The sequence below is a fragment of the Lampetra planeri genome, unplaced genomic scaffold, assembly GCF_965212315.1.
Source record: "Lampetra planeri unplaced genomic scaffold, kcLamPlan1.2.h2 scaffold_2124, whole genome shotgun sequence".
NCBI lineage: Eukaryota > Metazoa > Chordata > Hyperoartia > Petromyzontiformes > Petromyzontidae > Lampetra > Lampetra planeri.
Genome location: NW_027614888.1, coordinates 5,001 through 18,374, shown reverse-complemented (window position 1 = coordinate 18,374; position 13,374 = coordinate 5,001). Strand labels below are relative to the sequence as shown.

At 66.3% G+C, this 13,374-nt stretch overlaps 1 protein-coding gene across 1 annotated transcript in view; it reads right to left on the bottom strand.

Moving 5' to 3' along the window:
• Positions 1-290: 290 nt before the first annotated feature.
• The window catches only part of LOC144740412 (N-alpha-acetyltransferase 16, NatA auxiliary subunit-like), a gene marked incomplete at its 3' end in the record, with an annotated part of 18,084 nt that continues 5,000 nt past the window's right edge, over positions 291-13,374 (bottom strand). Inside the window, exon 4 of the mRNA XM_078623264.1 lies at positions 291-518. Within this exon, the coding sequence (XP_078479390.1) occupies positions 291-518 (228 nt within the window). The remainder of the gene's footprint in view (positions 519-13,374) is intronic.

Below are 13,374 nucleotides of genomic sequence, written 5' to 3'. Positions count from 1 at the left end.
GTGCGTGTGTGTGCGTGTACGTGTGTGTATGTGTGTGTATGTGTGTGTCTCTGTGTGTGTGATGACGCGTGCCGGCGTGTGCCCTCACCACCTCCTCACCACCCTCACCAGCCCCCTCACCACCCTTACCACCTCACCAACCTCACCACCTCCTCACCACCCTCACCACCCTCACCACCTCACCACCTCCTCACCACCCTCACCCCCCTCACCCCCCCTCACCACCCTTACCACCTCACCAACCTCACCACCTCACCACCCCCTCCCCCCACCCCCCCCCCCCCCCTCACCCCTCGCCAACTTGTCGGGCAGCAGCTCCTCCCGAACGCCCGCCTGCCCCTCTTCGTCCTCATCGTCTGCGCCCCCGGGCCCGCCCCCGCGTCGCCGCTTGCCGTGGTTCCGCTGCTGCTGCTGGCGCCGCTCCTCCGCGCTGCGCTGCTCCTCCTCACGCTGCGCCTTCTTCTGGGCGCGCCGCTGCTTGCTGTGCAGCTTCTTGAGCTCCTGCGAGGTCAGCGTCTCTGGCGCGGCGAGAAGGGGGGGCGGAGGGGAGAGTTCGGTTGAATTGGTCGGTATCGCTTCGGTCGGTCGGATGGTGGCTCGGCCGGTCGCTCACTCGGCCACTCGCCCGGCCACTCGCCCGGCCACTCACTCAGCCACTCACCCAGCCACTCACCCGGCCACTCAATCACTCACTCATCCAGCCACTCACTCGGCCACTCGCCCAGCCACTCACTCGGCCACTCACTCGGCCACTCACCCAGCCACTCGCCCGGCCACTCACTCAGCCACTCGCCCGGCCACTCACTCAGCCACTCACTCAGCCACTCACTCAGCCACTCGACCAGCCACTCGCCCAGCCACTCACTCAGCCACTCACCCCTCCACTCACCCAACCACTCACCCGTCCACTCACTCAGCCACTCGCCCAGCCACTCACTCGGCCACTCACCCAGCCACTCACTCAGCCACTCACCCAGCCACTCACTCACTCACTCGCCCAGCCACTCACCAAGCCACTCACTCACACAGCCACTCACTCACTCACCCCAGTCACTCACCCAGCCACTCACCCAGCCACTCACTCACCCAGCCACTCACCCAGCCACTCACCCAGCCACTCACCCAGCCACTCACCCAGCCACTCACCCAGCCACTCACCCAGCCACTCACCCAGCCACTCACCCAACCACTCACCCAGCCACTCACCCAGCCACTCACCCAGCCACTCACCCAGCCACTCACCCAGCCACTCACCCAGCCACTCACCCAACCACTCACCCAGCCACTCACCCAGCCACTCACCAGACCACTCACTCAGCCACTCGCCCGGCCACTCACTCAGCCACTCACTCAGCCACTCACCCAGCCACTCACTCAGCCACTCACTCACTCACCCGCTCACTCACTCACTCAGCCACTCACCCGTCCACTCACCCAGCCACTCAATCACTCACTCATCCAGCCACTCACTCAGCCACTCACCCAGCCACTCACTCACTCACTCATCCAGCCACTCACTCGGCCACTCGCCCAGCCACTCACTCAGCCACTCACTCGGCCACTCACTCGGCCACTCACCCAGCCACTCGCCCGGCCACTCACTCGGCCACTCGCCCGGCCACTCACTCGGCCACTCACCCAGCCACTCACTCAGCCACTCACTCACTCACCCGCTCACTCACTCACTCAGCCACTCACCCGTCCACTCACCCAGCCACTCAATCACTCGCTCATCCAGCCACTCACCCAGCCACTCACTCACTCACTCATCCAGCCACTCACTCGGCCACTCGCCCAGCCACTCACTCAGCCACTCACTCGGCCACTCACTCGGCCACTCACCCAGCCACTCGCCCGGCCACTCACTCGGCCACTCGCCCGGCCACTCACTCGGCCACTCACCCAGCCACTCACTCACTCATCCAGCCACTCACCCAGCCACTCACCCAGCCACTCACCCAGCCACTCACCCAGCCACTCACCCGACCACTCACTCAGCCACTCGCCCGGCCACTCACTCGGCCACTCGCCCGGCCACTCACTCAGCCACTCACTCAGCCACTCACTCACTCACTCAGCCACTCACCCATCCACTCACTCAGCCACTCACCCGGCCACTCACCCGGCCACTCACCCAGCCACTCACCCAGCCACTCACCCAGCCACTCACCCGGCCACTCACCCGGCCACTCACTCAGCCACTCACCCAGCCACTCACCCAGCCACTCACCCAGCCACTCACCCAGCCACTCACTAGCCACTCACTAGCCACTCACTCAGCCACTCACCCAGCCACTCACCCGGCCACTCACTCAGCCACTCACCCAGCCACTCACCCGTCCACTCACCCGTCCACTCACCCAGCCACTCACCCAGGCACTCACTAGCCACTCACTCGGCCACTCACCCGGCCACTCACCCGGCCACTCACTCAGCCACTCACCCAGCCACTCACCCGTCCACTCACCCGTCCACTCACCCAGCCACTCACCCGCCACTCACTAGCCACTCACTCAGCCACTCACCCGGCCACTCACTCAGCCACTCACCCAGCCACTCACCCGGCCACTCACTCGGCCACTCACCCGGCCACTCACCCGGCCACTCACCCGGCCACTCACTCAGCCACTCGCCCAGCCACTCACCCGGCCACTCACTCAGCCACTCACCCGCCACTCACTCAGCCACTCACTCAGCCACTCACCCGTCCACTCACCCAACCACTCACCCGTCCACTCACTCAGCCACTCGCCCAGCCACTCACTCGGCCACTCAGCCAGCCACTCACTCGGCCACTCACCCAGCCACTCACTCAGCCACTCACCCAGCCACTCACTCACTCACTCGCCCAGCCACTCACCAAGCCACTCACTCACACAGCCACTCACTCACCCAGCCACTCACCCAGCCACTCACCCAGCCACTCACCCAGCCACTCACCCAGCCACTCACCCAGCCACTCACCCAGCCACTCACCCAACCACTCACCCAGCCACTCACCCAGCCACTCACCCAGCCACTCACCCAGCCACTCACCCAGCCACTCACCCAGCCACTCACCCAGCCACTCACCCAACCACTCACCCAGCCACTCACCCAGCCACTCACCAGACCACTCACTCAGCCACTCGCCCGGCCACTCACTCAGCCACTCACCCAGCCACTCACTCAGCCACTCACTCACTCACCCGCTCACTCACTCACTCAGCCACTCACCCGTCCACTCACCCAGCCACTCAATCACTCACTCATCCAGCCACTCACTCAGCCACTCACCCAGCCACTCACTCACTCACTCATCCAGCCACTCACTCGGCCACTCGCCCAGCCACTCACTCAGCCACTCACTCGGCCACTCACTCGGCCACTCACCCAGCCACTCGCCCGGCCACTCACTCGGCCACTCGCCCGGCCACTCACTCGGCCACTCACCCAGCCACACACTCACTCATCCAGCCACTCACCCAGCCACTCACCCAGCCACTCACCCAGCCACTCACCCAGCCACTCACCCGACCACTCACTCAGCCACTCGCCCGGCCACTCACTCGGCCCACTCGCCCGGCCACTCACTCAGCCACTCACTCAGCCACTCACTCACTCACTCAGCCACTCACCCATCCACTCACTCAGCCACTCACCCGGCCACTCACCCGGCCACTCACCCAGCCACTCACCCAGCCACTCACCCAGCCACTCACCCGGCCACTCACCCGGCCACTCACTCAGCCACTCACCCAGCCACTCACCCAGCTACTCACCCAGCCACTCACCCAGCCACTCACTAGCCACTCACTAGCCACTCACTCAGCCACTCACCCAGCCACTCACCCGGCCACTCACTCAGCCACTCACCCAGCCACTCACCCGTCCACTCACCCGTCCACTCACCCAGCCACTCACCCAGCCACTCACTAGCCACTCACTAGCCACTCACTCGGCCACTCACCCGGCCACTCACCCGGCCACTCACTCAGCCACTCACCCAGCCACTCACCCGTCCACTCACACCGTCCACTCACCCAGCCACTCACCCAGGCACTCACCAGCCACTCACTCGGCCACTCACCCGGCCAATCACCCGGCCACTCACTCAGCCACTCACCCAGCCACTCACCCGTCCACTCACCCGTCCACTCACCCAGCCACTCACCCGCCACTCACTCAGCCACTCACCCGGCCACTCACTCAGCCACTCACCCAGCCACTCACCCAGCCACTCACTCGGCCACTCACCCGGCCACTCACCCGGCCACTCACCCGGCCACTCACCCGGCCACTCACCCGGCCACTCACCCGGCCACTCACCCAGCCACTCACCCAGCCACTCACTCAGCCACTCACCCAGCCACTCACCCAGCCACTCACCCAGCCACTCACCCAGCCACTCACTAGCCACTCACTAGCCACTCACCCAGCCACTCACCCGGCCACTCACTCAGCCACTCACCCAGCCACTCACCCGTCCACTCACCCGTCCACTCACCCAGCCACTCACCCAGCCACTCACTAGCCACTCACTCAGCCACTCACCCGGCCACTCACTCAGCCACTCACCCAGCCACTCACCCAGCCACTCACTCTGCCACTCACCCAGCCACTCACCCAGCCACTCACCCAGCCACTTACCCGGCCACTCACTCAGCCACTCACCCAGCCACTCACCCAGCCACTCACTCAGCCACTCACCCAGCCACTCACCCAGCCACTCACTAGCCACTCACTAGCCACTCACTCAGCCACTCACCCAGCCACTCATCCGGCCACTCACTCAGCCACTCACCCAGCCACTCACCCGTCCACTCACCCGTCCACTCACCGAGCCACTCACCCAGGCACTCACTAGCCACTCACTCGGCCACTCACCCGGCCACTCACCCGGCCACTCACTCAGCCACTCACCCAGCCACTCACCCGTCCACTCACCCGTCCACTCACCCAGCCACTCACCCGCCACTCACTCAGCCACTCACCCGGCCACTCACTCAGCCACTCACCCAGCCACTCACCCGGCCACTCACTCGGCCACTCACCCGGCCACTCACCCGGCCACTCACCCGGCCACTCACCCGGCCACTCACCCGGCCACTCACTCAGCCACTCACCCAGCCACTCACCCAGCCACTCACTCACTCATCCAGCCACTCACCCAGCCACTCACCCAGCCACTCACCCAGCCACTCACCCAGCCACTCACCCGACCACTCACTCAGCCACTCGCCCGGCCACTCACTCGGCCACTCGCCCGGCCACTCACTCAGCCACTCACTCAGCCACTCACTCACTCACTCAGCCACTCACCCATCCACTCACTCAGCCACTCACCCGGCCACTCACCCGGCCACTCACCCAGCCACTCACCCAGCCACTCACCCAGCCACTCACCCGGCCACTCACCCGGCCACTCACTCAGCCACTCACCCAGCCACTCACCCAGCCACTCACCCAGCCACTCACCCAGCCACTCACTAGCCACTCACTAGCCACTCACTCAGCCACTCACCCAGCCACTCACCCGGCCACTCACTCAGCCACTCACCCAGCCACTCACCCGTCCACTCACCCGTCCACTCACCCAGCCACTCACCCAGGCACTCACTAGCCACTCACTCGGCCACTCACCCGGCCACTCACTCAGCCACTCACTAGCCACTCACCCAGCCACTCACCCAGCCACTCACTAGCCACTCACTCGGCCACTCACCCGGCCACTCACCCGTCCACTCACCCAGCCACTCACCCGCCACTCACTAGCCACTCACTCAGCCACTCACCCGGCCACTCACTCAGCCACTCACCCAGCCACTCACCCGGCCACTCACTCGGCCACTCACCCGGCCACTCACCCGGCCACTCACCCGGCCACTCACTCAGCCACTCGCCCAGCCACTCACCCCGACCACTCACTCAGCCACTAGCCCGGCCACTCACTCAGCCACTCACCCGCCACTCACTCAGCCACTCACTCAGCCACTCACCCGTCCACTCACTCAGCCACTCACCCAGCCACTCACCCGGCCACTCACCCGGCCACTCACCCGGCCACTCACCCGGCCACTCACCCGGCCACTCACCCAGCCACTCACCCGCCACTCACTAGCCACTCACTCAGCCACTCACCCGGCCACTCACTCAGCCACTCACCCAGCCACTCACCCGGCCACTCACTCGGCCACTCACCCGGCCACTCACCCGGCCACTCACCCGGCCACTCACTCAGCCACTCGCCCAGCCACTCACCCGACCACTCACTCAGCCACTAGCCCGGCCACTCACTCAGCCACTCACTCAGCCACTCACTCAGCCACTCACCCGTCCACTCACTCAGCCACTCGCCCAGCCACTCACCCGACCACTCACTCAGCCACTCACCCGTCCACTCACTCAGCCACTCGCCCAGCCACTCACCCGTCCACTCACTCAGCCACTCGCCCAGCCACTCACTCGGCCACTCACCCAGCCACTCACTCAGCCACTCACCCAGCCACTCACTCACTCACTCGCCCAGCCACTCACCAAGCCACTCACTCACACAGCCACTCACTCACTCACCCAGTCACTCACCCAGCCACTCACCCAGCCACTCACTCACCCAGCCACTCACCCAGCCACTCACTCACCCAGCCACTCACCCAGCCACTCACCCAGCCACTCACCCAGCCACTCACCCAGCCACTCACCCAGTCACTCACCCAGCCACTCACCCAGCCACTCACCCAGCCACTCACCCAGCCACTCACCCAGCCACTCACCCAGCCACTCACCCAGCCACTCACCCAGCCACTCACCCAGCCACTCACCCAACCACTCACCCAGCCACTCACCCAGCCACTCACCAGACCACTCACTCAGCCACTCGCCCGGCCACTCACTCAGCCACTCACTCAGCCACTCACCCAGCCACTCACTCAGCCACTCACTCACTCACCCGCTCACTCACTCACTCAGCCACTCACCCGTCCACTCACCCAGCCACTCAATCACTCACTCATCCAGCCACTCACTCAGCCACTCACCCAGCCACTCACTCACTCACTCATCCAGCCACTCACTCGGCCACTCGCCCAGCCACTCACTCAGCCACTCACTCGGCCACTCACTCGGCCACTCACCCAGCCACTCGCCCGGCCACTCACTCGGCCACTCGCCCGGCCACTCACTCGGCCACTCACCCAGCCACTCACTCAGCCACTCACTCACTCACCCGCTCACTCACTCACTCAGCCACTCACCCGTCCACTCACCCAGCCACTCAATCACTCGCTCATCCAGCCACTCACTCAGCCACTCACCCAGCCACTCACTCACTCACTCATCCAGCCACTCACTCGGCCACTCGCCCAGCCACTCACTCAGCCACTCACTCGGCCACTCACTCGGCCACTCACCCAGCCACTCGCCCGGCCACTCACTCGGCCACTCGCCCGGCCACTCACTCGGCCACTCACCCAGCCACTCACTCACTCATCCAGCCACTCACCCAGCCACTCACCCAGCCACTCACCCAGCCACTCACCCAGCCACTCACCCGACCACTCACTCAGCCACTCGCCCGGCCACTCACTCGGCCACTCGCCCGGCCACTCACTCAGCCACTCACTCAGCCACTCACTCACTCACTCAGCCACTCACCCATCCACTCACTCAGCCACTCACCCGGCCACTCACCCGGCCACTCACCCAGCCACTCACCCAGCCACTCACCCGGCCACTCACCCGGCCACTCACTCAGCCACTCACCCAGCCACTCACCCAGCTACTCACCCAGCCACTCACCCAGCCACTCACTAGCCACTCACTAGCCACTCACTCAGCCACTCACCCAGCCACTCACCCGGCCACTCACTCAGCCACTCACCCAGCCACTCACCCGTCCACTCACCCGTCCACTCACCCAGCCACTCACCCAGGCACTCACCAGCCACTCACTCGGCCACTCACCCGGCCACTCACCCGGCCACTCACTCAGCCACTCACCCAGCCACTCACCCGTCCACTCACCCGTCCACTCACCCAGCCACTCACCCGCCACTCACTCAGCCACTCACCCGGCCACTCACTCAGCCACTCACCCAGCCACTCACCCAGCCACTCACCCGGCCACTCACCCGGCCACTCACCCGGCCACTCACCCGGCCACTCACCCGGCCACTCACCCAGCCACTCACCCAGCCACTCACTCAGCCACTCACCCAGCCACTCACCCAGCCACTCACCCAGCCACTCACCCAGCCACTCACTAGCCACTCACTAGCCACTCACCCAGCCACTCACCCGGCCACTCACCCAGCCACTCACCCAGCCACTCACCCGTCCACTCACCCGTCCACTCACCCAGCCACTCACCCAGCCACTCACTAGCCACTCACTCAGCCACTAACCCGGCCACTCACTCAGCCACTCACCCAGCCACTCACCCAGCCACTCACTCAGCCACTCACCCAGCCACTCACCCAGCCACTCACCCAGCCACTTACCCGGCCACTCACTCAGCCACTCACCCAGCCACTCACCCAGCCACTCACTCAGCCACTCACCCAGCCACTCACCCAGCCACTCACTAGCCACTCACTAGCCACTCACTAGCCACTCACTCAGCCACTCACCCGGCCACTCACTCAGCCACTCACCCAGCCACTCACCCAGCTACTCACTCAGCCACTCACCCAGCCACTCACCCGGCCACTCACTCAGCCACTCACCCAGCCACTCACCCGGCCACTCACTCAGCCACTCACCCAGCCACTCACCCGTCCACTCACCCGTCCACTCACCGAGCCACTCACACAGGCACTCACTAGCCACTCACTCGGCCACTCACTCAGCCACTCACCCAGCCACTCACCCGGCCACTCACCCGGCCACTCACTCAGCCACTCACCCGTCCACTCACCCGTCCACTCACCCAGCCACTCACCCGCCACTCACTAGCCACTCACTCAGCCACTCACCCGGCCACTCACTCAGCCACTCACCCGGCCACTCACCCGGCCACTCACTCGGCCACTCACCCGGCCACTCACCCGGCCACTCACCCGGCCACTCACCCGGCCACTCACCCGGCCACTCACTCAGCCACTCACCCAGCCACTCACCCAGCCACTCACTCAGCCACTCACCCAGCCACTCTCCCAGCCACTCACTAGCCACTCACCCGGCCACTCACCCGGCCACTCACTCAGCCACTCACCCAGCCACTCACCCGTCCACTCACCCAGCCACTCACCCAGCCACTCACTAGCCACTCACTCAGCCACTCACCCGGCCACTCACTCAGCCACTCACCCAGCCACTCACCCAGCCACTCACCCAGCCACTCACTCAGCCACTCACCCAGCCACTCACCCAGCCACTCACCCAGCCACTTACCCGGCCACTCACTCAGCCACTCACCCAGCCACTCACCCAGCCACTCACTCAGCCACTCACCCAGCCACTCACCCAGCCACTCACCCAGCCACTCACCCAGCCACTCACTCAGCCACTCACCCGGCCACTCACCCGGCCACTCACTCAGCCACTCACCCAGCCACTCACCCGTCCACTCATCCGTCCACTCACCCAGCCACTCACCCAGCCACTCACCCAGCCACTCACTAGCCACTCACTCAGCCACTCACCCGGCCACTCACCCGGCCACTCACCCAGCCACTCACCCAGCCACTCACTCAGCCACTCACCCAGCCACTCACCCGGCCACTCACTCAGCCACTCACCCAGCCACTCACCCAGCCACTCACCCAGCCACTCACCCAGCCACTCACCCAGCCACTCACCCAGCCACTCACTCACTCACTCAGCCACTCACCCGGCCACTCACTCACTCAGCCACTCGCCCGGCCACTCACTCAGCCACTCACCCGGCCACTCGCCCGGCCACTCACCCAGCCACTCACCCGGCCACTCACCCAGCCACTCACCCGGCCACTCGCCCGGCCACTCACCCGGCCACTCACTCAGCCACTCACTCAGCCACTCACTCAGCCACTCACTCAGCCACTCACTCAGCCACTCACCCAGCCACTCACCCGGCCACTCACCCGGCCACTCACCCAGCCACTCACTCAGCCACTCACTCAGCCACTCACCCAGCCACTCACTAGCCACTCACCCGGCAACTCACCCGGCCACTCACCCAGCCACTCACTAGCCACTCACCCGGCCACTCACCCGGCCACTCACCCAGCCACTCACTAGCCACTCACCCGGCCACTCACCCGGCCACTCACCCGGCCACTCACCCAGCCACTCACTAGCCACTCACTCAGCCACTCACCCAGCCACTCACCCGTCCACTCACCCGTCCACTCACCCAGCCACTCACCCAGCCACTCACCCAGCCACTCACTAGCCACTCACTCAGCCACTCACCCAGCCACTCACCCGGCCACTCACCCAGCCACTCACCCAGCCACTCACTCAGCCACTCACCCAGCCACTCACCCGGCCACTCACTCAGCCACTCACCCAGCCACTCACCCAGCCACTCACCCAGCCACTCACCCAGCCACTCACCCAGCCACTCACCCAGCCACTCACTCACTCACTCAGCCACTCACCCGGCCACTCACTCACTCACTCAGCCACTCGCCCGGCCACTCACTCAGCCAATCACCCGGCCACTCGCCCGGCCACTCACCCAGCCACTCACCCGGCCACTCACCCAGCCACTCACCCGGCCACTCGCCCGGCCACTCACCCGGCCACTCACTCAGCCACTCACTCAGCCACTCACTCAGCCACTCACTCAGCCACTCACTCAGCCACTCACCCAGCCACTCACCCGGCCACTCACCCGGCCACTCACCCAGCCACTCACTCAGCCACTCACTCAGCCACTCACCCAGCCACTCACTAGCCACTCACCCGGCCACTCACCCGGCCACTCACCCAGCCACTCACTAGCCACTCACCCGGCCACTCACCCAGCCACTCACTAGCCACTCACCCGGCCACTCACCCGGCCACTCACCCGGCCACTCACCCGGCCACTCACCCAGCCACTCACTCGGCCACTCACCCGGCCACTCACCCGGCCACTCACCCGGCCACTCACCCGGCCACTCACCCAGCCACTCACTCACTCACTCAGCCACTCACCCGGCCACTCACTCACTCACTCAGCCACTCGCCCGGCCACTCACTCAGCCACTCACCCGGCCACTCGCCCGGCCACTCACCCAGCCACTCACCCGGCCACTCACCCAGCCACTCACCCGGCCACTCGCCCGGCCACTCACCCGGCCACTCACTCAGCCACTCACTCAGCCACTCACTCAGCCCACTCACTCAGCCACTCACTCAGCCACTCACCCAGCCACTCACCCGGCCACTCACCCGGCCACTCACCCAGCCACTCACTCAGCCACTCACTCAGCCACTCACCCAGCCACTCACTAGCCACTCACCCGGCCACTCACCCGGCCACTCACCCAGCCACTCACTAGCCACTCACCCGGCCACTCACCCGGCCACTCACCCAGCCACTCACTAGCCACTCACCCGGCCACTCACCCGGCCACTCACCCGGCCACTCACCCGGCCACTCACCCGGCCACTCACCCGGCCACTCACCCGGCCACTCACCCGGCCACTCACCCGGCCACTCACCCAGCCACTCACTAGCCACTCACCCGGCCACTCACCCGGCCACTCACCCGGCCACTCACCCGGCCACTCACCCAGCCACTCACTAGCCACTCACCCGGCCACTCACCCGGCCACTCACCCGGCCACTCACCCGGCCACTCACCCAGCCACTCACCCGGCCACTCACCCAGCCACTCACTAGCCACTCACCCGGCCACTCACCCGGCCACTCACCCGGCCACTCACCCGGCCACTCACCCAGCCACTCACTAGCCACTCACCCGGCCACTCACCCGGCCACTCACCCAGCCACTCACTAGCCACTCACCCGGCCACTCACCCGGCCACTCACCCGGCCACTCACCCAGCCACTCACTAGCCACTCACCCGGCCACTCACCCGGCCACTCACCCGGCCACTCACCCAGCCACTCACTAGCCACTCACCCGGCCACTCACCCGGCCACTCACCCGGCGACTCACCCAGCCACTCACTAGCCACTCACCCGGCCACTCACCCGGCCACTCACCCGGCCACTCACCCAGCCACTCACTAGCCACTCACCCGGCCACTCACCCGGCCACTCACCCGGCCACTCACCCGGCCACTCACCCGGCCACTCACCCAGCCACTCACCCGGCCACTCACCCAGCCACTCACTAGCCACTCACCCGGCCACTCACCCGGCCACTCACCCGGCCACTCACCCGGCCACTCACCCAGCCACTCACTAGCCACTCACCCGGCCACTCACCCGGCCACTCACCCAGCCACTCACTAGCCACTCACCCGGCCACTCACCCGGCCACTCACCCGGCCACTCACCCAGCCACTCACTAGCCACTCACCCGGCCACTCACCCGGCCACTCACCCGGCCACTCACCCAGCCACTCACTAGCCACTCACCCGGCCACTCACCCGGCCACTCACCCGGCCACTCACCCGGCCACTCACCCGGCCACTCACTCAGCCACTCACTCACTCACCCAGCCACTCGCCCAGCCACTCACCCAGCCACTCGCCCGGCCACTCACTCACTAGCGCTCTCTCTCTCTCTCGCTGCGCAGATTCTCCACCTACTACGACGTCGCCCGCCCACCCAACTTTTACTCGCTCACCCCACGCTCACCCCACACGCTCACCCCACACGCTCACCCCACACGCTCACCCCACACGCTCACCCCACGCTCACCCCACACGCTCACCCCACGCTCACCCCACACGCTCACCCCACGCTCACCCCCACACGCTCACCCCACGCTCACCCCACACGCTCACCCCACGCTCACCCCACACGCTCACCCCACACGCTCACCCCACGCTCACCCCACACGCTCACCCCACACGCTCACACCCACACGCTCACCCCACACGCTCACCCCACACGCTCACCCCACACGCTCACCCCACGCTCACCCCACGCTCACCCCACGCTCACCCCACACGCTCACCCCACACGCACCACGCTCACCCCACGCTCACCACGCTCACCCCACGCTCACCCCACACACACCCCACGCTCACCCCACGCTCACCCCACGCTCACCCCACGCTCACCCCACGCTCACCCCCACACGCACCCCACGCTCACCCCACGCTCACCCCACGCTCACCCCACGCTCACCCCACGCTCACCCCACACGCACCCCACGCTCACCCCACACGCACCCCACGCTCACCCCACGCTCACCCCCACGCTCACCCCACGCTCACCAACGCTCACCCCACACACACCCCACGCTCACCCCACACGCACCCCACGCTCACCCCACGCTCACCCCACA